This window comes from Numida meleagris, chromosome 4 (assembly GCF_002078875.1).
Source record: "Numida meleagris isolate 19003 breed g44 Domestic line chromosome 4, NumMel1.0, whole genome shotgun sequence".
NCBI lineage: Eukaryota > Metazoa > Chordata > Aves > Galliformes > Numididae > Numida > Numida meleagris.
The window spans coordinates 20816092-20843605 of NC_034412.1; the positions used below are offsets into that span (position 1 = coordinate 20816092).

The following is a 27514-nucleotide window of genomic DNA, read 5'->3' on the forward strand; positions in this document are numbered from 1 at the left end:
GAACGGAGGGGGTGCATGCGCGCTGGCCCTAAGCGCGGCACCTCCCCGGGGGTTGGGCCTGGGCGTGAGGGGGTGGGGTCTGCTGATGAGAGGGCGTGGCCTGCGTGAGGGCGGGTAGCGGCGCCCCGCCCCCTCTTCCCTCCTCCCTCAGGGTGCGCGAGCGCGGGAGTGGCGGCTGGGCCATTGGCGGGGTCCGCAGGTGAGGCGACGAGGGGCGCTGGGCCGCGGGGACTCCTTCCCCTCAGCAGGGGGTGGTCTGGAGCCTTCCCTCAGCTGCATTCCCTCCGTGGAGATGGGGGTCAGTGCGGCCCCTGTCACCGGTTCTTGGGTTTCTGGGTGATGCTGGGGAATGAGGGCTGAGGGCTCCGAGCGGCCCCGGGGTTGGGGGAGGCGGTGGCATCCCGTCTGCATCCGCCTCGTTCGAAACCCTTTAGTGCGCATGGGTCGTCTAAAAGCGTGAAGTCCCCATCGTGGGATGGGGGGAGGGGGGGGGTCGGGCATGCAGTTTCCTGTGTGGAAATGGGGAGTTGTTGAGGTGATAAGGGAGAGAGAACGTAGCCGCTCCTCGCGTTCTCTGCAGCTCCGCGGGGCCTCACGGGGCGCTGGGCTGGGCTGCCAGGCCGGAGGGCCAGGAACATGACTGACTGCTCCAAAGAGATCTGCCCCGAGACGGTGCTGTGTGTGCGTGGGAGCGGCCGGCCGCTGCCCCGGGGTGGTGTGCCTGGGAGATCTGCGAGAGATCTCTGCTCAAACCTCGGCGTAGCCGTGCATCTCCATAAATACCTTTCCTTCATATCCTGCTGGCTGTGGGAAACTTTCCTCTGTGCTCGGCCTCCGAGAAATGGCTGGGCGGAAAGGCGAGCCTCGAGAGGGATGCTTCGGCACGATCCGGTTTTGTTTGGCGTTAAGAATTCCTCATGGAGAATGGTTAAGCAGGGCTGGATGACATCACCCAGCAGGAAACGCTCTGGGAGGGAACGTTTCTTATCAGAGAGGTCTCACAAGATGAGAAGAGTCTCCCAAGGAGCATCTTCCGCAGCTGAATTCTTCATCGCTCACAGATCAACTTATTGATGGAAACACTGGCATTGCAAATGCTGGATTTTATTTTTAGAATGAATTTTCACTGGAGAAGCAAGTTGCCTGGTTTTTATTCTGTGTACATAATCAGGACACCAGATCTTTGTGAGTTCAGCTTCGTGGGAAGCAACAGCAAATGGCTTCAATGTGTGGCACTTTTAGTCTGGCTCTCCCATCAGAAAAGCATCTTGAAGTGCAAGCAAACTGCCAAGGGTCAGATGGGCCGGAGCTCAGCCTTTCTGCACTAGGCAGAACACAGTCATTTCCAAACTGGTGATGATTTCCGGCAGCTGTGGTATTTGCCTCTCAAAGCCACTGTATATGTAGCACTCAGTGCAACAGCCTTCAGGCTTATTACGACGCAACTCTTTACAACTCTTGAGCTCTCAGTCATCACTTTTAAGTGTCCAAGTAGCGCTCTTTTTTTTTTTTAATGGTACAGCAAGGAAAAGGAGCTCACTTTGAGCAGTTTTGAGGAATACTTCGACTGTAGAGGTGGCAACTTTATGACTATAATCAGCAAAGATTCACTGCCCTGGAAGGATGAGAAGTACAAGAACAAGTGTGCCTGGAATATGGAAAGAGCCAGGTGGCAATAATTTCGTACTGACAAAATAAAAGTCAGCTAGAGAAGGACAGCTCTGATCTGTGGCTGTTGTGAGTGGGAACAGATACCTTTCTGGTTAAAGAGGGTAAGCTGGAGGAGGAACTGGAAGGGGAACTTGGAGTATACATCAACTCATGCTGACTTTTTTACGTTGTCAAAGTAAATTATATGATTTCTTGAAATCATGCAGGTTAGCCTGATAGAAGCCCTCTTGTGTTGGCAGGTCTTTGTCTGTTAAGAGACTTTCTTACATAGAGGTGTCAGATTTTTCTTTTTCCCATCTCAAAACGAGACAGCTGTGTGTGACAATCTTGGCAGCAACAGTTAAAATGGATGATTTCCTTTGTAAGTGTCCTGACCAAAGAGGAGGAGAAAATGTTTCCGTTTGAAGCCTTAACTCTCCACAGAGCCCTCAAACATGAAAGGAAATGTTGAGGGGGAGGAGGTTTAAAAAGAAAAGACTGCATGGGTTGGTTTATTGAGCTTTGAAAAAAAAAACGTTTCCTCTAAATAGATGCCTTTTAGCAGTGTGTTTGGGTTTGGTTAGTTTCTGGAACGGATGTGAACTTCTCTTTTTCAGGCTGCAGTATGGTTTGTCATATATCTAGAGCCTTTAGCATTCCGCATTCGTGTTGCTTGAGTCCATTGTACGCTGATGTTAATCGGAATAAAATGCCTACTCGTTGCTGAGAATTCTGTTCCTTGTTAATGCTGGAGATTCAGCTACTGATCCTCTATGAAAAGCAACTCGCGCTGTTTCAAAATGTGCATGTTCATTCAAGGGCACTCCTTTTCTAAGTTAGCATTAAAAGTGGATATTGATTTGTTGGTTTTATTATTATTATTTTCTCATGCAATTTTTAATAATCTCGGAAACATTTTCTGCTTTGCTTTCAGGTTTGCTCCTGACCTTCTATAACAATGTCCAAGGTAAGAGTGACATTTCTGCCCTAAAATGTAACGTTCTAAAATGGACGTTTTGTTTTAAAAGTTTTATCTTCATGCACAGAATGTTTGACTGTTACATCGTGTTTGGTGGGGATGCATATGCTAAACTTGCAGTTCACAAGCGTGAGAGAATTCACATTTAGAAGATGATAGCGAATTATTGAGTTATGTAACATAGATATTAAAATAGTTTCATCCATGTAGGATAAACCTCTGTAGTTAACTAATGCTCCTGGAAGGGTAGGGTTGCACGCAAGCTCCGTGTTATGTTTTCATTGAAACTCCCATTCAGCTACTATGCTTTGAGCAGGAATAATTTAAGGAAAGGATGTTCTTGTGTTTAATTTATTGTTCACATCTTAATTTGTTTACGTAGTCAACTGATCTATTCAGCAGAAGCCTTCATAAAAAATGTGGTAACTTGAATCCCAGTATGTCAGCATTTCTCATTTAACTAATTCTTGGTCTTATGCATTTGGTGTAATAGGTAAAAACATTAGCTTACTGCAGTGAAATGAATAAAAGGTACTTGTGTAACGTATTTGAACTGATAGTTATGAAGATTTATCTGCAGTATTTGTACTAGAGGGCATTTGAAGCATTTCTGTTTTGTTGTTTTTTTCCCTATTAAAAGAGATCTCCGATGAAGTCTTCCAGCAAGTGACTGTCATTTCACAAGTACTGTTTTTGGCTGGATGTGCTAAAATCCAGTTTAGTAGTGGTCACCTTACTTGTTTAAATGCATAAGCCTCATGCACAAGCGTAGTGGAAATGCTAAGTCACAGTTTGAAGTAGTGATGTGGCACCTGGTGGGAAGGCAGGGCCAACCCAGGGGAGCTCAAGTGCATGCAATGTACCTGAGTGACCAGAAGGGGTGGAGCCAGGATCCACCCCTTCCCAGACCTCATGTAAGGACTGGCAGTGGAGGCGAGGGAATCTTGCTGGAGGTCTCTGTGTACCTGAGGCCTTCCAAGGGTGAGCTGATTATTTTTTTTGTTTCTGTGGCTGTTGTGTTTGAACATATCCTCACTTATTGTAGACTTGGGCTTTACCACTATGCTGTCACTGCTGCACTTTCCATCTTGTTACAGCAAGTTTTTTTTACTTTAAATGAGTGTGAAGTCACTGCTGAAGAAGCGTGTGATTAACAGATGTACTGCATACTTCAGTGAGCAAATGTTTGAGGTTTTTCTTTTTTTTACTGTAGGTGGTCTTGCCTGGATGGGAGTAATGAAAAGTAAAAGAAACTTTTCTTAAATTCTAGGTTTCCTGTACTTCATTGTGAAACTGTTGAATAATGGGAAAACTTGCATAGAAAACCTCTTTGTATGTCATGCACCTTCAACTTGTGACTTCCAGTCTTAAATGATGGGGGAGGAATCCCCCATCAATGAGAATAACTTTGTTTTTTGGTTCCTGAGAAGTTCTAGTAAGAATGGCAGGAGGCAGAGCTTTGGGGAGCTAAATGACTTACAGTTTTTCTGATTTTGTATGTTTTCTTCTGATTCTAGTTTATCATATTTGAAATGGCTGAGGAAGGTAGTTAGCTAAACAAGTATGTCTTGCATGGTTGCTTATTGTTGTTTTGTTTTATTTTAGCAACAACCTGCTCAGTTTACCAATCCAGAAACCCCTGGCTATGTTGGGTTTGCAAACCTTCCCAATCAGGTTCATCGGAAGTCTGTGAAAAAGGGGTTTGAATTTACTCTTATGGTGGTTGGTAAGAAAACACTTTATAGTATTCTTCACAATGAGTTCTTGCTTATGTAGAATTTGGAATTAAAGTGAATATTGCTTCTGCTATTGTAAGGCTTTAACTTGTGTCAGAAAGCTCTTTGTACTGTAGCGTTTAACTTTTTTGTAGTTTTATTAATTCATGCATGTGGTGTTTTTATTTATTCGTGCATACAAACCATGTACGTTAATCATTTTGTGGTTGAAGGGAAAAAACTCTCTTTTGTGCTCCAATGATCATTACTTCCTTCTTTCTGCCTTTCAGGGTTCAAGCCTTCCACTCAAAATTTAGCTTAAAATTGGTTTTTATATGTGACTGCAAGCTCTGTTTGCTTGTTTTCATTAAGAGAATAGTATTAAACTACTTGTTACACTTCTGTAGTTCTAAAGAACCTGAACTCTCAGCTCTCCACCCTTTCTGAATATACTTGTAAGAGAAGAATAAGAACTGGCTTCCTGGGTGTGATGTCAGCTTTTACTTTTCTATTTGACAGTAGTTGTCTGTTAGTAGTTGTAAACTAAAGGGTATTTCAGTTAGTTCATTGAGCATCTGTGTTGATATCAGGAGTGGAAAGAGAAATGTAGCGTGTCTGCAGAGAGACCCAATCCTCCTGGAAGTTATCCACATCAGGCTTGGGCGTGCTCTATGTTTTTCCTGGTTTTATGTATTTCTTATTGTAACGTCTGAATTTGCTGTTTGAATTCTGTAATCCTCTCCTTCAAAATGCACTGTTATAAGATGTACCCTAATAGTATTGTCTAAATATAGTTAGGTTCTTTTTCACTTCATAAGAAGCAAATCCCATTTTCATAGGCTAGATCTATCAAAGTAGAGATGGGACAGTACACGACAGTGAGAGATTGTTGTTGATTGTTTTGGATCCCAGTAGTCACAGAAAGAACTTCTCCTTTAACCTTTCATTAGCTTTGCCAAATGGCAGCCGTAGTATTGCTTTTGTCCCATTTCTGTCCTCAACAGTGCAGTGCTGGTCTGCACTGGCCCTTATTTTTGGCTTCTGAGAATTTGGTGGCGGTTGGTTCCTGTTACCTGGGGTGAGGGGGAGAAGGGAGAGAGCAGGGACATGGGGAAATGAAGTTACGCTGCATGCCAAGTACCTTTTAATTGTTAGAAGTCGTTTAATTTTCACTTCATTGGATTTGCTTAAGATAATATCATAATGGATACTTTACAAAACCTAAGGGTAAAGCCAGCCTTTTGATGTTCTAAGTCATGGAATCTGCTGTAATTCCTTGGCATTTGCTGTTTTTTGATCCTAGATGTGGGAAACAGGCATATGCTTAATATCCAGATCTCTTAGATTGCACTACTACAATTCATCTCTAAAATAGTTCTGATAGAAAGCGATGTGAAATTATCTAGACCAAGTGATCGTTTCTGCTGTCTGCTGAAATAGAAAACAGTGGAGAAATGGCATGGTATCAGAGTAACAGAGAGGCATTTAGCTCTGTGGGCCTCATCTAACTGTAGCGTTGTTGCCTGCCACTATTCAAAGGGGTAAATAAAAACCACACCAAGAGAGCTTGCAAAAAAGTAACTTCACTGAAAATTTGGAGTGATGCTCTAAGATGCACTAGCAGAGCAAGGCAGCTGATGGAAGTGAAGATAAACTGTGCTTCAAATTGTGGATTATTTCAATAGTTTGGAATGTAATTTTTTTTTCTTGAAATATGCATGGGATTGAAGTATGTTCTCACATGGCCTATACCACAGTGTCTGTATATGTATAACTCTTATAATGAAGAGCTATAACTCTTCATTAACTTGCCATGTTTCTTACCTTCCGATTGGGATTTTTTTTAAGCTGTCAATACTCAGAGTCTTGTTGAATCATTTATCTTCTTGCCATTTTGTTTTTTTTTACTATTGCTTGTCACAGTTTCTGAAAAATGTGAGCTGCTTGTCTCTATTGCTTTTAAAGAAATCCTAACTACTTGCATTTATTAACAATTTTGTATTCTCAAAATTATGCTAGACTTAATAACTGTTTAGATTTAACTTGAGAGTCACTCACCTCTAACTGCTGTGGCCAGTAGTCAAAAAAGCTGCTGTTTATCCTTGACAGAGACAAGGTAACTCATTTGTTTTAGATGCAATATTTACCTGGACTGAAAGCAGGGAGTGTGTTACTGGTTAAAATCATTCCTGTCTTGGTTTTGCTGAACTGATGCTATGTGAGAGTTAAATTACTCTGTCTGCATGTCTCACTGGTGAGGGCTGCATTGGTAAAATGTGATTTTTGAGATGTGTTCTACAAGGCATCTGAGAACAGCAGCTTCTGGTCAAATCTTTATTTAAAAGTAATTCCGTATCTTTTATCTTGTTCAGATATTTTTGTCAGACTGCTGTTATCATTTTTACTTCATTTAAAAAAAATCTCAAATAACTTGTCCAGTGAATTCAAGTACTGGGCCACTCAAGTTGCTAGTTTTTTTTATGCTGTGGCCTTTTTTTCTGGTTAAATTGTTAACCATTAGCTGATGAGTTGGCTTTTCAGCTTCTCCGATGGCTCTGTCAGTAGCTGTAGGAGAGAACCTTTTTGTGGTACACTTTAGTAATCCCCAGGTTTACCAATGGAAAAAATTACTTGGTGTGCGTGCTCAGCAGGCTGAGTAAAAACTCTGTTTTTTCTCTGCTACGGTAAATAGCACCAATAAATAAATCACGCTTTATAATGAACATTTGCACAGCCAGCCATCAGTGCCTTTCGTATCTTTTAAATTGATAGGTCCTCTCTAGGTCATAGCTTCTCTGTGTATAAACTTCTATAGTCAGTAATGGTAGCTGAAAAGCTTGCAATATAACTAGAATACATGAAAAGGGAAATCATGTCGAATTTTAAATTGATCAGAACTCCTCTGGACTAGCAGGTTTAATTAGAAATCATCAGTGAAACCTCTGAGACGGTGTATTGTAAAGCTGAGATGTATCAACTGTTATTCAACGTTCTTGTGCAAGTTTTTCTAATACTAAATTATAAACTAAGTCTTTAAATGATGACTGAAGGACTTATATTTGATGTGGAAAAGGCGTATAGTCAGATGATACTTTCTGATTACAGTTGAGATGAATTATGCAAGTATATTGAGTTTATCTGTACATTGAATCACAGGTGAATCTGGATTGGGAAAATCTACATTAATAAACAGCCTCTTCTTGACAGATCTCTACCCAGAACGGATAATCCCAGGAGCTGCTGGTAAACACACTCTTGTTCTAGTTTCTGTTCCTGGCAATTCTGAAGTGAATTCTTTTATCTTTGAATTTTATTATTAGCTAGTTATTATTTCTAGCTGTAATAACTCTGATACATTTCCTGACAGTTGAACCTCCGGACTGAACTGGTTCCCCTTTGCGATTTAGTCCTTGGCTGTGCTGAAGGGTCGTATCAGCACCAACCAGTTCATCTCTCGTTTTGCTTAAAGTGTGTCATCATGTCACATTAAGATACATAATCAACTAAAACAATCAGAACCTTCTTTCAGTATTAAATCTATTGCGATTTTAAACATGCACTCTTCTAATGTTTCCCTGGGCTTGCAGTTTGATTCCTTTGCTCATTTAGTGGACAGGCACTTTCTTTTCAGTTCTCTGTCCCTTTTTTAATCTGCTAAACAAGGCATGCAATGATCCAGCCCAAGAGGAGATTATAAGAAAATAGGGGGAGATACTGTTTTTCACTCTTTGCTGCTTGTTGAAAACTTGCTTGAGTAACTGACTGTGTTGACTGACAACTACTTACCACTTTCAGCCTTCAGAAAAAAAAAAATCTTACATATAATTTAGTGTAGCTTTCCAAATTACTGAGTACTTCTGTTTTTCTCAGTCAGACACTTTTGTCTCGGTTTCTATGTAAGACTTGAGAAAAGTAAGAAATCTCAAAGAATTTTCTATCCTGTCATTTAATCTTCTGCTCTTATCTCAAAATGACCTAGTCTTAGAGATTCTTTTCTGAAACACCAAGTTTGTTGTCTTCTAGAGAAGATTGAGCGCACTGTGCAGATTGAAGCCTCAACGGTTGAAATAGAAGAGAGGGGAGTGAAGCTACGTTTGACAGTTGTAGATACACCCGGATATGGGGATGCTATCAATTGCAGAGATTGGTATGTACACAGAGTGTGTATTGATCTACATGCGAAGACTGGAATCCACTTTGTGTTTGTATTAAGGGTTGGTGGTGAAAATAACTAACCAACTAACCCTTTTTTGGTGGGTTAGGTTAAATGCTGAATGCGAGGGGTGGGTTTTTAAGTAGATTATGTACTTGACTTTTTTTATATACAGAAAGCAATGGAACCACTGGGACACAGTGAATAAAAGACAACTGAGAAAGTAATTCATCTTTTGTGCAACTCTTTGGTGCAAATAAAAATCCACCTTTAGATCTTGTTTATGTTCTAATAAGTATTGAGAGATAATCTTCAGATGAATGCCATTCAGCCGTAACCTCTGCTGCCCACCTTCTGCCAGGAACTTGCTTGTCCATCTCAGCCATTCTCACTGCAGCATCCTACTGCCTGTAATTTCTGCTCCTCATTGCCCCAGTTCTCCCATTAGTAAAGCTTTATTTGCTTCGCTTATGTTGATTCTCCACCTTAGTTGGGAATCAGAATGTCTCATTCAAGTGTTAGGAGATTGACATTTTATTTTTTCTTCCGTTCGGTGATAAACTGGTTTTCTTGTCTGCTTAGCCTGTGGTATTGATCATTGGCAAGTGTGCAATAGGAGGAATATAGCTAAACAGATATGTATGTATGGTGAAGTGGTTCAGGGAGATGCAACTCAGCAACAGTGGTGCAAGATTCCTGCATTTTTGCATCTCTGTTGCAGCTGCTGACTGACTTTGCTCTTGCATCAGCCTCAACAATTCGACATTTTAAATCAATTTGGAACAAGAAACTTAGATTATCTTCAGCATGTGTAATTAATGCTTAGTCACAAGGTGAATACTAACCCGAGAGCAACTTGCTTAGATGTTAAGAAATGTATTATGTGTAATGTATGCATATTTTATTTTAATGTGTATGCACAATGCATATATAGTGTATTTTGCATAGTAGTAACAGTTGTTTATTTTGCAGTTCAATTTGAATGCTCAGATATAGTCTTACAGCACCAGTAAATTACTCTTGTCCATCAATATGTTGGTTCATCAGCAAGTTCTCTTAGTATTTAACATTGCCTTTGAAAGGTCACTAAAATTACTGGCCATTTGGGAATGAGCACCGTTTCTTAAGTCTCCATTTCTTCTACAGTTTTAAGACTATAATCTCCTACATCGATGAGCAGTTTGAGCGATATCTGCATGATGAGAGTGGTTTAAACAGAAGGCATATCATAGATAACCGTGTTCATTGCTGCTTCTATTTCATTTCACCATTTGGTCATGGGTAGGTATTTCTGTCATTTTATTTTTGAAATTATTTTACTTCAGTGAATTGGTTTTGCATCTGCTGATTTAAATCTTCAGAATCAAATTGCCATTACTTAAAGTAGGAGTAGAACTGCTGAAATTGAGTATGTTCCTTCTAAGTCTGTCTCCTTATGGAGAGAATTAGAATAGTTTAGTTAGAAGGAATTGACAAAGATCATTGAGTCCAACTGCTGGACCATTTCAGGGGTAACCAAAAGTTAAAACATGTTAGTGAGGGCATTATGCAAATGCCTCTTGGACACTAACAAGCATGATGCATTAACCACTTCTCTAGAAAGCCTGTTGCGGTGTTTGACCACCCCCACAGCAGACATTTCTCCTAGTGCCCGGTGTGAATATGCCCTGGTGCAGCATTGTGCTGCTCCCCCATGTCCTGTCATTGGTGACCAAGGTGAAGAGATCAGCACATCCTTCTCAATTTCCCCTCTTGTAAATTGTAGAGAGCAGTCAGCTTGCTTCTTAGCCTTCTTTATTTCAGATTAGACAGTGTGTCCTTAGCCTCTCACAGGACATGCTATCCAGCCCTTCTGTCAGCTTTGTTGTACTCCTCTGGTCACTAATATAGAATCATAGAATTAGCTAGGTTGGAAAAGACCTACAAGATCACCCAGTCCAACCATCCACCTACCACCAACGTAACCCCACTAAACCAGGTCTCTCAACGCTATATCTAAACGTTTCTTGAACACCTCCAGGGACGGCGACTCAACCACCTCCCTGGGCAGCCTGTTCCAGCGTCTGACCACTCTTTCAGAAAAGTAGTATTTCCTAATGTCCAGCCTAAATCTCCCCTGGCGCAACTTGAAGCCATTCCCCCTCGTCCTGTCACTAGTTACAAGAGAGAAGAGGCTGACCCCCAGCTCACTACAACCTCCCTTCAGGTAGTTATAGAGAGCGATGAGGTCTCCCCTGAGCCTCCTCTTCTCCAGACTGAACAATCCCAGCTCCCTCAGCCGCTCCTCATAAGGCCTGTGCTCCAGACCCCTCACCAGCTTCGTCGCCCTCCTCTGAACACGCTCCAGGGCCTCAATGTCTTTTTTACAGTGAGGGGCCCAAAACTGGACACAATACTCGAGGTGGGGCCTCACTAGGGCTGAGTACAGAGGGAGAATGACTTCATATCTGATTAATATATTAATATCCTTTCTACATCATTGAGCCCAGAGCTGCACGCAGCATTCAAGGTGAAGTTGCACCAATGCTGAATGTAGACTGACTGGGTATTTTGTGTTTGATGTACCCCAAAGTGCAGTTCTCTCTCTTGGCCACCTGGACACACTGCCTGCTCATGCTGAGTCTGCTGTCAGCCAGCACCCTCAGATCCCTTTCTGCTGAGCTCTTCTCCAGTCACTCATCTCCCAGGCTTGTACCTGTGTCTGGCATTGCTCCATCTGAATCTGGCATTTTCCGTTGTTGCGTTTCATGCAATTGCTGATTGTCGAGTGCTCCAGTGTATATCTAGATTCCCCTGCAAGGCCTCTTGTCCCTTAGGATAATCAATAGCACATCCTAGTTAGCTCAGTAAGGTCAGCAAACTTGATGAATTCAGAAGCAAACTTCTGGATTCAATTCCTGTATCCAGATGATTGTTAAAAATGTTGAACAGAACAGGCCCTAGAACTGAGCTCTGGGGAACACTGCTAGTGATTGGCTGCCAGCCAGGTACAATCCCATTCACTAAGATCCTTTGAGCTTGGCCATTCAGCCAGCTCATTGCCTAACCTTATCATAGGAGAACAAATTACTAAGGCAGGACCTTCCCTTCGTGAACCAGTGTTGACTCTGCCTGATAATAGCTTTGTTCTTAAATGCCTTTCAGTTCTGTATGGGGTAATCTTCTCCATAACTTTTCTAGACTGAGGTTAGACTAAGAGGTCTGTAGTTTCCTTGGTCTCCTCTTGTGCCCTTCTTGTAGATGAGTATAACATTGACTAGATTCCAGTCAGTATGGACCTTCTCAGATCCCAAGACCTTTGGTAATTGTTGAGAGGAGTCCTGATATAACACCCACTAACCTCCCAGTACTCTGAGGTGAGTCCTGCCAGACCTATGGACTTGGGAATGTTCAACTGATAGAACTTGTCCTTAAGATTTTAGTGGCCCGCAGTTGTGCTCCTCCAATGCAGAGGACCTGACAGCCCAAGACACATCATTAATAATAACACTGACCATCTTCATCAAGTATCAGTCCAGTGTTTACCTTAGACATGATTGTTGTTGATCGTTTATGTTAAAAGTAAACGAAACCTTTCCTTTCCATTTTATTCTTAGTCTTAAGCCTTTGGATGTTGAATTTATGAAGGCAATACACAACAAAGTAAATATTGTACCAGTAATTGCAAAAGCTGATACACTTTCTCTGAAAGAGCGAGAAAGGCTGAAGAAAAGGGTAAGTATTTTTCTAGCTTGCAGAAAAATATTGTTTTGGCTATAGCAGCGTGGTCACTGACAAGATGAGTCTCTTTCAACCTTATTTTGTCTTTGCCAAGAAAAATATAATCTCGTGTGCAGTGTTTATTTAATGTATCATTTGATATCTTTTAAGTTCTCAGTCAAACACATAATGTTAAGAACTTGCCCTTAAAGTGTTGCCTGTGAGATGGCAGTTTGGCTACACTTTCAAAATTGACTCAATGTAATGGTAACTTTGGAAAAATATTTGAATCCATTTGGTAGTGGTAATTACTCCCTCATCAGTTTGATCAGCTCCAAAGCAGAGACAAAGCATCTATAATCTGCAGAAACTTAACTTTGTTCTCGGGTAAGACTAGAATATAGTAGTATTCTCTAGACAAGAAAGGTTGTGCTTCAGTTTTGACAATTGCCGCTAATGTGAAACAGGATAAATTGGAAGGGCAAATTGCTTGCGTTGTTTCTGTAGCTTTGTTTAAAATTAAATTTCATGGCTAGTAATGCATGTAATTTTTAGCTATAATAACATGGCAGCAACAAAATGCTGTAAGGCTCAATTGTAGGTCTTATTTCTGTACAATAATCAGTGCTTCTGGGTAGATACCTCTCTTAGAGGTACTAATTTTCATAAATGAGGCTGATTTAATTGCAAATTCAATGTTTAAATAGTGGAAATTTTGGTATGTTAAGATAAAATAGTATGCAGGGAATGTACCACTGTTTGTCTGGGAAGTGTGGGAAGCAGACATTAAATATCATGAAGAAATATGTTATTTAAAAACAAATAGTTGGCAAGTACTTTGAATTGTAAGATAGGCCCAAGTTATCAAAAGATTGTGTTTGGCTGATTAATTTTACCTTAAGTTTTAAAATGCTCAATATGTGTATATTATCTCAATTTCTTGTGTAAAAATCTCAGATTCTGGATGAAATTGAAGAGCATGGCATCAAGATTTATCACCTGCCTGATGCTGAATCTGATGAGGATGAAGATTTTAAAGAGCAGACCAGACTGCTGAAGGTATGAATATACTGTATCTTTCCAGACTGCTCAGATGGCATTTAAACAAAACACTTAAGTGACCTTTGAGACCTTGAGTGAATCTGTAGTTGTGTGCTCAGGGTTCTCTGTTGGGAAGACAGTGATAATGATTTATTTTCCAGTAAGATTTTCTGATAGCTTCAAATTAAAAGCATTACAAATTTACTACCATAATATGTGGTGCTGAGTGGAAGAAAAGTTGTTCTTGTGATGTTTGTCCTAGTTCATTGTTAGTAATTTCTGAATCTTGTACTTCCAGGCCAGCATTCCATTTTGTGTAGTGGGATCCAATCAACTCATTGAAGCCAAAGGTAAAAAAGTTAGAGGTCGACTGTACCCATGGGGTGTTGTTGAAGTGGAGAATCCAGAACATAATGACTTCCTGAAATTGAGGACCATGTTAATGTAAGTTGAAAAGTTCCAGTTAAATAAGATTAAAAAAAAAATAAAAAATAAGACTAGTCATGGGGAAAATCAGACATTGGAAGAGGGGTATGGGGAGATGATGGAATCCTTAAAGGCATGTGGAATTTGTTTGGAGAAGGCTATGAGCAAGCTTGATCTACTTGGCCTAGGTAGGGGTTGGACCCAATACCCTCCACAGATCCTTTTCAATATGAATTACTTAGTGATTCTGTGAAAATAATCTTGTATCTAAATCTTTTGTTAAACATGTATGCCCAAGAATGTCAAGCAGGTTGCTTCTCGCCTTGTGCTTGTTGAAATATTTCAAAGTTATCTTTATATAGACAGATATCTGCGAAGTATTAGACTTCAGAAGTCTGCTGGTTAGGTTTTTTCAGGCTTTGTTACTCTTCTTTCCGTGCCCAGCAGGGCTTTGTCACATGTCTCACTTGGGCAGACAACTTATGCATGGGCTGTCTCAGAGTCTGAGGTGTTGTCTACTTGCCTTTTATAGCACCAATTTAACTTAACATGCCAATTTTAAAGCTAATTTAAATGATTCCGTGTGCTGAACACATTGACCCAATGCAGTGCTGAATGTGAGAGCTGCTTAACCAAGCTGATATAACACGTTTTACCTCTTGATTTTTTTTCTCACTCTAGCACCCATATGCAAGATCTTCAGGAGGTGACCCAAGATCTTCACTATGAGAACTTCCGTTCTGAGAGGCTCAAACGAGGCGGCAGGTTGTCATCATATTGCTACTAGCCATGTCTTCCTCTTCTGAATTCATTTTTTGTTCTGCCTCTCTCTCCTCACCATTTGATTGCTAGGATTTCATAGATAGCGGACAGCTCTCTAGTGGCAGTTAACAAGAAGTTCAATTATCAGTTTACAGTGGCTGTAAGAAAAAGTATCGTGTAAATTTGATGAGTCAGTTATGACTTTAAGAGAAGTATATTTAAATCTTTGCTTTGTTTAAGGTTTGAACACAGTTTGGTTGGAGTATTCAAGGTAAATACATAGGAAGAATGTTTGTGATAAATATCTTCTAAAAATGTGCAAGTTAGATAAGTGCTGATACATCAATATTTTTTTAAACTTGCATATCTATACTTGAAGTCTTTAAGGAAAAAGTCAAGTCCACCTGTAGTGCTTTATTTAACACGCTACAAATATTTTCTTTGAAGAGCAGTCCTAGGATAATGTCTTTCAATCCTGTTTCGAGCTGTGGTAAAAGAGGCAGGTAGGACACCCCATTTCCAACTAAAATAGCAGGGTCTCTGAAATTGAGTTTATGAGTTCTTGTTGAAAACTGGGTGTTTCCTATCTTAGATTTTTAGGTTGCTTCTCTTATTTCAACCACTAGAGGGTTTCATAATTGCATGTGTCGATAGGTTTTGATATGTTTTGCAAAGCTTTTTCCTTCTACTATATTGTCATGTGCCTGGTCAGTTTTCAGAAATAAGAGTTTTGGTTTGATTTGCACTTTTTTTTAGCCCTTTTGATGATTAGATGTCTGTTAGCAGATCTTCCATGTTGCAGCGTGGGATAAGAGAAATGTACTAGCAAAGTGGTATGAAATCTTGAAAGTACAGTACATGCAAATACACTGATAAACTGAGCATAAGAGTAAAATTTGAATGTTGCAATTAAGCAGCACTTTCCTTAGATACAGGTGGAAGATGTTTGCTTAATTGTGACAAGAGTAATCAGTGTTTGTACTATACCTTTACATGTTACACCCAAGGAACATTTGGAATTGGGGAAGAACAAAAAAAGATGACGATACTACCAAAAAAAAATCAAACTTCAAACTCTTAAGTGCAGAAGAAGATAAAGGATGAAAGGATGGCAGATATCTACAGTGGTTGTGCTGCTTTTATGGTTTTGGTTATGAGTAACTCATAGAAATGTGTGCAAATGTATACTAGCAAGTTTACTCAAAGCTAAGTGTACTTATTTATTGAATGGAATTCCATTTAAGTACAACGCAGTACTGAAAACAGGATGAGGGACTTGCTATCTTTTTGGTTTTAGCTTTTTATGTACTAAAAGCTTAAGAGTAAAGCATAGTTTAATATGTGCCTTTTAGATGTTTAATAGCAAATGTGGTTCATGACGTTAGAAGTGGGAAGGAACTGTATTAAAAGAAGGTTCTGCCTGAGGGGAACAAGGTTTCAAAATTTCTAGATATTTCACATGTTACTTCCATATTTTTGTTAATCTCTTGTCCAGCATTATCTTGAACTGGTGTTTTGATACAGCTGTATTGATGTATTGTGCCAATGAAGACAACGACTTGAGTATAGCGTACTCAGATTTCTGAGTTGTGTGGTACTCAAATTGTAGTTGATTAAGATAATGTTATGCTCAGGCAAACTGTTGTACTTGAGTACTGTTCAGAAATAGTTTTCCCTGGTACCTACAAAGGCAGTGTTACTGAACAATATTTTTCTATCTTAGGAAAATAGAAGATGAAGAAGTAAATAAAGACCAGATTTTGCTTGAAAAAGAAGCTGAAGTAAGATGAAAAATCACTGTATTATTCGCATGGGGGAGATTTTATCTTTGTATCGCTATTTTAGGACAAGTGACTTGTATGATCTTGATAATTTGCGAAGGCAAAGATGGAATTTGCTAATAAAATTATGTAAGGTATATAATATGGAGAGGTATAGGGGTTCTCAGAATACTGATTTATTGGAACAAGTGCAATGTCGTAAAATGTCAGTTTCCATTGTACTGGTCAGTGATGGATGTAGTGTATGCTGTGTGAGAAGGGAGACCCATCCTCATATATGAGAAAAGGTTCTGAAATTAGCAGTTGCAAATGGGGGAAAAAGTCAGTTCAGCTCTGCAACAGAGGAGGAAACAATGGTAGGAATTATCAGGAATAAAGAACGAAGTGGAAGTTCTCATTCTGCCACCATGATAAATCCGTAATTTGTAGCTAGTTGGAGGTACATAAACAAATGCAAAAGCTTTGGTAAGTGAGTTCAGCATTTCAACAGCACCATTCTTATTTAACTTCAGGGGAAGAAAAGACTTCAGTTAGAGATGCTTAAAAATCCTGTCCCAGGTTACGATAAGAAGGCTTGCTTATTTCAGTGAGCAAATTTCCATCCTCTTAGCGGTTGAAGGCGAGCAGTAGAAAAATATTCCATAACCTGAGATTGCAACTCATCAGATCAAGCCAATGTAGATGTGTATTCCATCTTTAATATTAATGATTAATTGCGTGGTGGCAGCAAAGAATCATATTCTGAGGTGACAAAAGGCTAAAGGATTCTCTAATGCTTTATTTCCAGCTTCGTCGCATGCAGGAGATGATTGCGAGAATGCAGGCGCAGATGCAGATGCAAATGCAAGGCGGAGAAGGGGAAGGCAGTGCAGTTCAAGGACACAATGCATAAAGTTTTTGGTAAGATGTTCAAAGAGCCGTTTAAAAAGGTTTTTTTTGTTACTCATTATTGTGGGTAGTATGAAGAAGTTTTGGAAAAATACTTACAAGATGGGTTTGCATAGGTTTCAGTATTTTCATTTTATAGTTTAGCTGGTGTTTGTGAAGGGACCTGAAGCTAAACTACACAGTAGTGTGGTTTTATAAATGTATGTGTATGTAAGTGTGGGTATAGACATACTCATTTTTTCCAGAAATACTATACAGTATATGTTGTCAAGAATCAAGGAAGGCATCTCTCACATTGTATAAGCAGGTGGCTCTCAAACTCATGGGGAACTCATTGTTTCATTGTGAATAGGAAAATGTCTACTTTTTTTGTTTTCTAAGTGTATGAAGATAGCAGATCTTAAAATATTTTTTTTGCCTCTTTGCAGATTACTTTATACCCTTGGCTTAAAGGAGCCATTCTGGAGTTGAATTATGGTGGCATTATGCCAGAAGGAATGCCTTTTGCTCAGCATGTGACTTGGAGATTATTTTGGAGTTTAACAAGGAAATGCATTGTGGTAACTCTTGTGATACATATTTCATAACGTGTAGTCAGTATTCTATATATTATACACCTTTGACTTGGTTTTTGTTTAGTAATTCTTATATTAAGCTTATTTTCAGTTTCCCATTGTAATAGGGATACAAAATAGACATTGAAACTTTTCTTGCCTGAAATGGTGTTAGATGACTTTCTTTAATATTAACTCCCTCCTTTTAATTTTGTGTTATGTTTAGGATTAAGCAGCTGTTAGTGGTATCCTGTTCAGTAGTGTGTAATAGTCACTAATTAGGGAGCCCTGCAAGGTTAGTTTTATATTTTTGCAGTGTTTACAGGTGTGTGTTGGTGAGACCTCAGCCCTTCCTGTCTCTGCTCAGTGCAGATTTCCTTGGTCTCTGCAAGTATCTAATTAAAATTCAGGCATGCCTTTTGTCTTAATGAAAGAACTCAGAGGCAGTACGTCTTTAAGGGCACGCTCCATTTGATATGACAGGCATTATGTCCTTCAGATTTAACCCTGAAGGATGTATGTTCTTTTATTGTTTGCCTAAAATCTCTTCCTCTATGTTGCAGGTAATTTTAAGAGTTTCTTGTAGGTCAGCACAAATCAGTCCTGCTGTTTTCTGGTGTTACTGTAGCCACATAAGCTTAAATAATGCTGATATGTTAAATGAGATAAACCCCAAAGAGTAGTTTTCTATGCATGAGTGTTTCCCTATCTAAATACATATGAAATTCTAGAATTCCTAAGGAGTATTTTCATACTATTTTTAGGGTATTGCAAACTGTTAATTGTAGTATAAAACATACACTAGCGCACTTCTTTAAAGTTATCTGTGCCTGACAGGATCAGTGCAAGCTGTATTTTAAGGTTCTGCTCCAAGATGGAATAAACAGTATTACTTTTGAGGTGGCTCCAAGATGTTATGCTTTTTTTTTTAATTTTAATTTTTAAGGGCCAAGGTCACTTTCCTTAATACTGCCAGGAAAGAAAACTCTTTTTGAGGTTGGCTGCATATCATGGCAGATATTGTGTTTGCAGTCCAGAGTAACAGCTGTATGCAGCTCTGTAGGTGGTAGCTGACAAGTAGTAGTGTGCTGCAGTTGGCTTTTCAAGTACTTCTGATAAAGCCAGCAATCAGATTTACTAATGTGTATTGTTGTTATCTGAACAGCTAACAAGTAGGTAGAATTCCAACTCTTTCTTACTTCTGAGCTCAGGTGTAGCAATGATTTTTATAATTTTTTCGATGTTTCTTTGAAAAAAGTAATAAGATTTCTACAGCTAATGTATACTCTCAGTGGTACTTAAATGGCTAGGTTAAATATCAATCTACTAAGCAGCTGAAATTTTTACCTGCCTGAAACTACTGTTTATGAATTATTTTGTATTTGAATCTTTCTAAAAATGTGAAGTAAAATATTCCATCGTAGCCTTTTCTAGGGAGCTCCAGTTTTCTTTGCAAAAGCAATTATTCTCAAAACTTTCCATGACTTGTGATTTTCCCTAATCACCACAAAAGCGAAAACGATGACATCCTTTTATATATTTAGATGCACGAAGCACAAAGTCCCATTTTTGTCAAATAAGTTTTATACAAACTTGGATGGAAAAGCACCCGCTCCTAAGTTCTTGTCTTGCCTTTTCTAAACGCTGTACAGAAATAAGGTGGCAGTATTACCAGAAACAAACACAAAACATAATCTACAGAACCTTATTTCTGGTTCTTTTGGTGCATTTTTGTGAATCAGTTGTCAGGCTGAATAGGGCTCTGAGCAATGTGATCCAGCTGTAGATGTCCCTGTTCTTTGCAGGGCAGATGGTCTTTAAAGGTCCCTTCCGATTTAAATGATTCTAGATATTCCAGAAGAACTTACTATACACTTATCTCTAAATAGTTTGTGAACTATTCTTCAGTTGCCACAAATGTACTTTGTTCTGTTTCTGCAGCATTTGCCTCCTTTTAAGCTATCAGTCTATTATCTCTGTTAAAGCATACTTTGCTCCGAACACTTAGGTACTGTCTATTTTGCCAAGGAGAGCAAACTCTGATGTTTGTGTTTTCACATAAAAGCTCGGTAGCGTAAGGTAATCTGCAATAGCAATATGAACCAGTACTTGAACTGTGAAACCTAAAGTGTATGCAAACCAGGCCCTGGTTACGCTTGTAACTCTCTCCGTGTGTGTTGGTTTTCTTTTGTTTGTTTTTCCTGTGTTTTCTATCATGGGAACAAAAGCAGATTGTCTGTGCTTATAGTGCTGTTTGGTCACTACCTGTGGAATTACTTCAGGCTGCGTCTTATTCTTTGAAATAACATGTATCTATTGAAATATTTCATCAGGGTAAAGCAATGCAGATAATTCTTAAGCAATAAATATTTTCGTGTATATTTTTTTCGTACATAAAATCCAGTTTATGGCACTTGCCGTTTTAACTGAAAAGACAGCTAATTACTTCCTAAGTCTCTGGGGGCGATACCTATAGTGTGCCTGATGTCTCTGAAGGTCTCTTTCTCCTTCACGTTTCTTGTGATGGCCTTGCAGTCAGGGCTTTTGTGGTGAGACATAAAAAGTGAGACCACCTTTCTCAGATTGTTGTTGTTTTTTTTTTTATGAACTTCAGCTACTGGTAGAAGATAAACCTGGAGACAAAAGGTTGATGTTTGTTGACGTGCTGAACCGGCCACAGCTTGTTTTCTGGTACAGCATTGTTGAAGTTCCTATTTTAGGAGTAAAAGTACTTTTGAATTTGCAGAGCTTTATATTTGGTAGCAAAAATGACTTGCTTGTGGTACAGAATTCTTACTGTTATATTCTGTTTTATGTACTGTCATTAGCCAAGGCTATAATAAAAATGCTAAAATAAAAAATAATTATTTTTCTTCTTTTGTCTTGATTCCTTGTTATAATCAACCCTGGCAATGTTTGTTCGTGGTGATATCTTTTTAAATATAAGGGAGTCATTCAGACACGGTTTAAAGTGAACATGGTGATGAACCTGCATTCATTATGACCGTTAAACGTTGAAGTTTATTGGTACAGTGTATTTCTCAGTGGGTGTTCTGAGAGCTGCCGAAGTTCTAGCTATGGGACTTCGCTTTTTCAGCAGCTCTCACCAAATATGTGTCCCTTAGTTATTATGTTAACACACAATGAAGCTACTTGTAGGTGGTGGTTTAAATGCAAGGGTCATTGTATTCTCCAGTGAATTGTGCTTCATTTCTAGAGATGGTCAAAGGCTAATTGAGCTTTATGTTTGAAATTCCATGATAATTTAGGGCTCAAGTTCCAGTGAAACAACTTCAGCCACCCTTATGGCTGTTACAGGTTGAGAGCACCAGACCGTGTCCTTGTTTTTGGATTCCTGAGCTAGCTGTTAATACCAGATAAATTTATTCTCATTCAATTTGAAGTATGTCACTTTTGCACATGCCCCAATCCATACAGCTCACTTTAGACTGCTGTATTGGATTGCTCTGCATCACTGGAAGGTGCACATCATGCTGTGAGACCACGACACAGGAGGAAGACTTGTGAGCGTTGTGACTCTTCGTGTATTGTTTTGATTGTATCTAGAATTTTCAGAACAGCATCCTTTTTGTCGGGTATAGAGGGCTTATTCTAAGGAATTCAAATCCATATCTGGAAAGAAGAACTGAAAAGAATTACACTTAGAGTTGCACAATGAAATTTCTGAAAAACATACAAAAAGTCTTCTGGATGTGTTAGTTCTGTGACTTGAAGAAAAGGATCATTGTGGATGAGGACTGAAATAGAGTGGCAAAACTGAAATGTAAAACACCTCATAAAGCTAGGTGAGCACATTCGAAGCTTTCTTTCAGAGAAAGGATTGGGATTTCCAAAGATATGAATGACAGTATTGTGGACTAAGTATTAAAATCATGACCTGCAAAATAAATCTAACTATCCATCTCCAAGTCCTTCATGCATTGGTTTACTATTGACAGTGCTAGGAGGAATGTTACACTAATCCATTTTTGTAGGCAGCATTGTTAACTTACATACTTAATTGCTGAAACAAGTTGAAAATAAAACTTGTTTTATAAAGCAGAGCTATTGTGTTATTTTGGAGGAATTGCAGTGCGTTGTTTGCATATGACTATCAGATAAACTGATGCGTTTTTATCTGCGCTGTAACAATGCAGTTGAAGATACTTGGATGCAGATTTTGTATGCGGATTATCTGCTTTCTCTTGTTTATATGTATCTTTTCCTTTTCAGACAAAAAACGTTAAAAAAAGAATAGTTTCTTTCCCATTTATCCCTGCACTTCTATGAATACTTCTTTGCCAGCCCTTCTCGCCCACTCCTACTATACTGTGAAATATTTGAGATTTTTTTTCCTCCTGATCATCTCCGTGCTATAGAGAAGTGTTTCTCTTGTGTATTTAGATTCCTGCCATATTTCTGGTTCTTCCATTCGGTATCCTGCAAGGTTCCAGCATTTTTCTCACTTCATCCAAATCATTGTAGGTTCCACTTGTCCCAGTTAGAATGACAGTGGCTTGCGTACAGCAGTGACCCATCTCTGAACATTAGAGCAGGGCTGGTGGACTTTAGTCCTTGGCCACTTGCTTGTCAGCAGGTAATGAGGAAAGACATAATTTAGAGCCACTTGAGTACATGTTACAGGTGATTCTGAATATTAGGCTGGCTGGGCTGGAGATGTAATTTACGCCACTTGCTGCTAGGTTTGCTCCCAGGCTTTTCATTTAGTTGATATGTGTGGATATATTAGTCACCTCTCTCTTCTCTTCATATACCTCTAATTACCTCAGAGAAAGGTAAATAAGTGACTGAAAACAAAGCTGTCTTGTGAAACTAGAAAAAAGTGTTTGGCATTTCATTAACAAATTCTACCAGAAAGGGCAGTATTCAGTATCTCTTAAAAATGCACTTGCATGGTTTATTACACTGTGCAGTAATATCAAAAGTTGCAAAGGGCTGCAGTTTTCCATTGATTTATCTTCCACCAAAGCTGGATAATAGTAAAATATCATCCCAAGGCACCTCTGAAGGAAATAAAGTTCAGATCTGTGAATTTTAACTTTGATGAAGTTGAGTCCTCTGTTTATATATCTGAGTAGTCTGTATGAGCACAGAGAAGTTTCCTGTCTTCAGGTAACTATCTCGAGTGAGAGAGACTTGTTTTTCATGTGGTTGACCAGATAGGTATCGCGTGGATCTCGCTTTTAGAGTGTCTGGCATGGAAGTGGCTAAGCGTACCTTGTGTCTCCATTTCATTGAATAATCTGGATGTTCTTGCTGTTTTATCTCACTTCTGTGTCTTGAATCAGGAATTGTGTTGGGATTTTGCCAGCCTGATTTAGTGGTCAAATAAAGGGAACAAAATATCTACGAACACTTGCTTCTTGACCTTTGTATAAGGGGAAAAAAGAGAAAAACATCACCTTTTTGTCCTTTCTATGGATACTTAGTGGTAGATCCTGAAATGCTGCATGCTATATGAAAGCAAGAGCCACCATGGCTGTTAATTAATGACAGAGTGGGGAATGTGCAAGAGCAAATTCCATAAAGGCCTCGGGGAAATTGAAACCACCATTTGGGTAGACATTGTACTGGAATTGAGTACAATGAACTCTATAAAGCTACGTGATCATCTTTATTTGCTGTTTTCTCAACTTCTTATATGGAATAGCACACCCTGTAAGGGATCTCTTCATTGCCCAAAACCAGAGGTGCTGTTGCCTGCTTATGTGTGCTTTTGATGAGAAGATTGGAATGATGCAGAAATCAGCCTGTTGTCACACTAACTAGGTGAGCGTGTGTGCTGTGAGATGAGCTTGGTGTAATTCTGGGTCAAGTCCAGAGGGAGCATGAAGGGGAAGAAAAGGTTTGTCTAAGGACTGGTTCGATGGCCGGCTTTGTTGACAGAATGGTCCAGTGGTGATAGGATACGTGGGTCTGGCTCCTAGCCACTGGCAGGTGTGTCAAAGTTTCAGGTGTACCGGGGAGTTTCTACTGTGTTTAGTAAGGCAAGATCTTCTGATGTAGCTGTACGTTTGCAGGTTTCATTTCAATACTTGAAATGCAAAATTAAGCTCATTTCCACCCACAGGAATGAGTTCCTGTAAATCTAGCAAAACACAGGAGGTGTCCAGCTATCTCAGACAGAGAACAACATGCTTTTCAGAAACCACCTCTGGCTAGAGCAGAGGCGGTCCTGCACACAGTTGCGAGAAACAAGTACCATGAGGCAAGAAGAGCAATGCTTTGATTGCTGTGGGAAAGACAGCTCCTTGGTAGGAAGAAATGAGCAGAGCTACTTACGCTGCTAAGCCTGGAAGTAAATATTGCTTGCTTTGTAACCCAGTATAAACGTTTTTGTAGGACTGATGCAGGTAATTGTGCTCTGCTCTCTGCCCTCCTTGGGTCCTCACTTTTACATGCATTTTCTGTGGTTGTGGCATGTCAGATTTCAAGTGTGGCTGTGTTCTGAGGGAGGTCCAAGCTGCCAGGCAGAAATTTCTGTTCAATCATGTCAGTCACATGAAAGGAGGTAGTTGCAAAAGGTCAGAGATACCTGAATTTAAAGATGTGCCAGCCATTAGCAGCTTACTGTGTTGAGCTGTCTTACTTAAGCTGGCCGTTCTCCTGTTTTTATTAATAAATGGAGGCTGGTGGGGCAAAGAGAAGGAATCGCCTCCTTTTTAGAAGCAGAAGCCAAAAATTCCTGGGAAAATTCCCAGGTAGGAAACAGAGGAGGTCCAATGTTATGTGAAGATAACTCAGCCTAGTCTGTAGAATGAGTAAATAAACACACCCTGAGAGCTAATGCAAAACATTTACTAAAACAGATACTGTACTCCTTCAACAGGATATTTATTAAAAGAAGGAAAAGCCCTGACAGTAGAATGCTTTGGTGAACATGCCCACTCCTGCTCTTTGTAATTTGCAATTCCACTGTTGTTTTGAAGTTTTTGATTCATTTTTACTTTTAAGAAACGTTTCCATAACGCAGAGCCCAAAATCCAGGTCAAACTTTTCCCGTAGTAGTTATTTTCTCAAAGCTCAGGGCTTTTTTCCCCCAGAACGTGTGGTTTGGATCTGCAGTGGCATTTTGGTGAAGCTGTTACCTTGCTGACTTGGGCTCTTATTTGGAAAGTTTACATTCAAAGCAAGAAAAGCGTTTTTAATCTTCTGTGTCCAGCAGACTCAGACCGCTTGCTCCATTTGCTTTGAAATAGAGAAAAGCAGAATTTCAAGGATAGCAGGCAGTGTCAAACAGCTGGATGCAGCTACATTTGGTTTCAGCCTTCCAATGCTTCTGTAAGAAGCTATGGTCCCTGTTCCCTGGTCCAAATAGCTGGAGCAATTTGTTTGGCTTTGGGCACAGACTGGGGAATCCAGCAGTTTTCTGTCTAGATAGATGTTTAACAGTTTGTTTTTGGAAGTATCTTACAGTAACACACTTAGCATCACCAAGGCTCTCAAGCCAGGTTTATTTGGCACAGTAAAATAAGTGCCAGACTTCCCGGAGGATTAATAGTTGTAGTTCCTTGACTTTTCTTTTTGTTCTGAAGTATCCTGTCTACCAGGTAGGACTGGGGCTTTTTCCTGTCTCTACCTAGGATACTTTTTGGTTTTGAAACTGACATCTGTATGACTGTGCTTTCATGCAGTTGTGCTGACTGAAGTCTTTGGCATTTAACACAGATGTGAAAAAGAGACATGATCTTTCTTTTTTCCTGTTAGAATTTCATATTTTGGGAGAGTTATGGTTTCTGGTTGGTGGTGTCTTGTTTTCCCCCGAATGCTTTTTGATGTCAACCTTGGGAGCCTGGTGCAAGTTGTGACTGGATTGAACCTTGAGCAGCTCCTCTGAGGTAACAAATACTGCAGATACTGGCCTGATTTGATGGATAAGAAAATTAGATGAACTGCAGTGGGGATAGGGAGGAAGGGCTTTCTCTGTTTCAGTAGTTGTTTTTTTATTAAGGCCTTACTGCTTCAGACATACTTGGATAATCTCACCTTGCAAGTTTTAAGTGGAAAAAGAGAAGTAAATTATGTTCTTGCAGAGTAGATGGTCTCACTGATCTGTCAGCTTAACGTTTAGGCTGCTACAGTCAACGAATTTAACATTAATTGAAATTCTTACGACATTTTGAAGCAAATTTAGGGGAATTCTAGGGATATTTATGCTCTTCTGCAGCAGGATGAGTTCGCCACGTGGGGGCAATATGCCATTGGACTTTGTCTTCTCTTTTACTTTATCAATAAATGCAGGAAATAGGTGGCACAGTTTGAGGTTTTTGCCTGGACTTTTGTTCCAGTGTGTGTGGCTGAGGAGCCATGTTTCTCTGCAGCCTGTAGCTTGTGTATGCTTTGGGGTTTCATACTGTTGATTCATAATTGCTGCTGGCTGTAGACAACCTTCTGGGTAGGAGGAATATGCTTAGACAAGTACACCAGTCAGCCCGACAGGAGTTGCAGAGCAAGTACCTGCGTGTGTGTGTGTGTGCTCGTGTGCAGGTATGAATGTATGTTGTGCTTAATTTGTCTCATAATTGCCACTTTCACCATGAGAGCTAACTTAAAATACAATTATGAAAGTCAAAGTGGGTGATTACAGAAAAGGATTGCATCCACTAATTTTTCTGTTAGTAGACTTGTTTTTTTTCCTCATAAGTGCTCATACCTGTTTCAATGAATTGGACAGTATTGAAGGTCATAATCTGAGACTCTTGGACCTCACGCTTTGTAAAGGTAAATTGATAGGTATGGTTTATGTGGAAGGGCTCCTGAGGAATGCCCCAAAGCAGAGCGAGCTGAAAAGCCCAGAGGATTACCATCGTGATAAGTGCTCTAGCATGATGACTGGGGATGTGGAGGTGGAAAGACAGGCATTTAAGACTGGAAGCGGAACATCCCCGCTCTTGCCAAATTTCTGTGGCATGGAAATCAGTTTCTGTAGTTGGTTTAGCGAGATGCTGCTAATTATGATTGTTTCACGTTAATCTCTGCCACTTTCCAAAGAATCTTCATTAATGTTAAAAAACAGTATTTCTCTAGTCCCTCCAGGTGGTTATTAACAGTAAATGAATCTAGTGTAAGAGAGTGATTCCAGAAAACAGTAGGTATTGGTTTGCTTTTGCCATTCATCCTTTGTTTTCATAATGCAGCTCAAAACTCCCGTTATCCAGCTATTCCTGTTGGCTTTGACATGGTGCTTTTGTCCTTGGCTTATGAAAGTCAAGTGTGTGAATCAAATTATAGATTTCACTCTCTTCTCTCTCATATGTTTTCCTGCCATCTAGGGTACAAGTGGCTTGTGGGTAAAGAGCAACACCTGACTAACAACTGAAACTGGCTTGGTTTTCCTACTGGGGACGTGGTATGATGCAACTCTGAGCTGTAAGGCAGAGAATTTGTTTATCGCTGTTGAGACAGGCTGAGGAATGATTCACACATCCATGTAGCCCAGTCTCTACTGAGATGTCAGTGTTGATGTGGAAGGCATACCAGAGGATGGGCCTGGCAGATGGGGGAGCTAGTCTTGCATTTGGTTCTGGCACAGTCCATCACAAACTGTAGAGTACGTTAGTGAGTTCTTCATCTGAAAGCGTTTAGTCTCAGAAGAATATGGTCAGGGAAGTCACGAATCTTCAGGACATACAATGTAAGTTCTGAATGCATTTTTGGAAAGAAAAATTTTTCCCTCCCAGGTGCTCTGCAGCTGGTACTGTGACACCAGGTCCTGGGAGATCAGGAGAAAGAAGGGCAGTTGTCCCATGGCAAAAACTATCAGCCTTGCATTCGGTCCTAGCTGACGCTCTGCTTGGGCAAGTAGCAATGTTTGCAGCAAACTGTTGAGTTATCTCCAGGTAGTA

The 27514-nt window shown here is 39.9% G+C and overlaps 1 protein-coding gene across 2 annotated transcripts; it reads left to right on the plus strand.

Moving 5' to 3' along the window:
* SEPT2 (septin 2) lies at positions 102-20512 on the plus strand. Of its 2 annotated transcripts, XM_021395979.1 has the most exons (13): positions 102-199; positions 2585-2617; positions 4235-4355; positions 7501-7587; positions 8368-8491; positions 9644-9778; positions 12094-12211; positions 13154-13255; positions 13536-13681; positions 14345-14428; positions 16149-16206; positions 16994-17106; positions 17523-20512. In XM_021395979.1, the coding sequence occupies exons 2-12, from the start codon at positions 2609-2611 to the stop codon at positions 17096-17098; spliced, it is 1089 nt and encodes a 362-aa protein (XP_021251654.1). In that variant the 5' UTR covers positions 102-199; positions 2585-2608; the 3' UTR covers positions 17099-17106; positions 17523-20512. The 2 variants fall into 2 exon arrangements, with proteins under 2 accessions (XP_021251654.1, XP_021251655.1); XM_021395980.1 differs by lacking the exons at positions 102-199; positions 2585-2617 and adding an exon at positions 3539-3610.

Excerpts from the sequence above, each read along its gene's own strand:
- SEPT2 (XM_021395979.1), top strand. Across the intron at positions 12,212-13,153 it reads GAGAAAGGCTGAAGAAAAGG|ATTCTGGATGAAATTGAAGA; the intron begins GTAAGTATTTTT and ends TAAAAATCTCAG. Across the intron at positions 16,207-16,993 it reads TGCTTGAAAAAGAAGCTGAA|CTTCGTCGCATGCAGGAGAT; the intron begins GTAAGATGAAAA and ends CTTTATTTCCAG.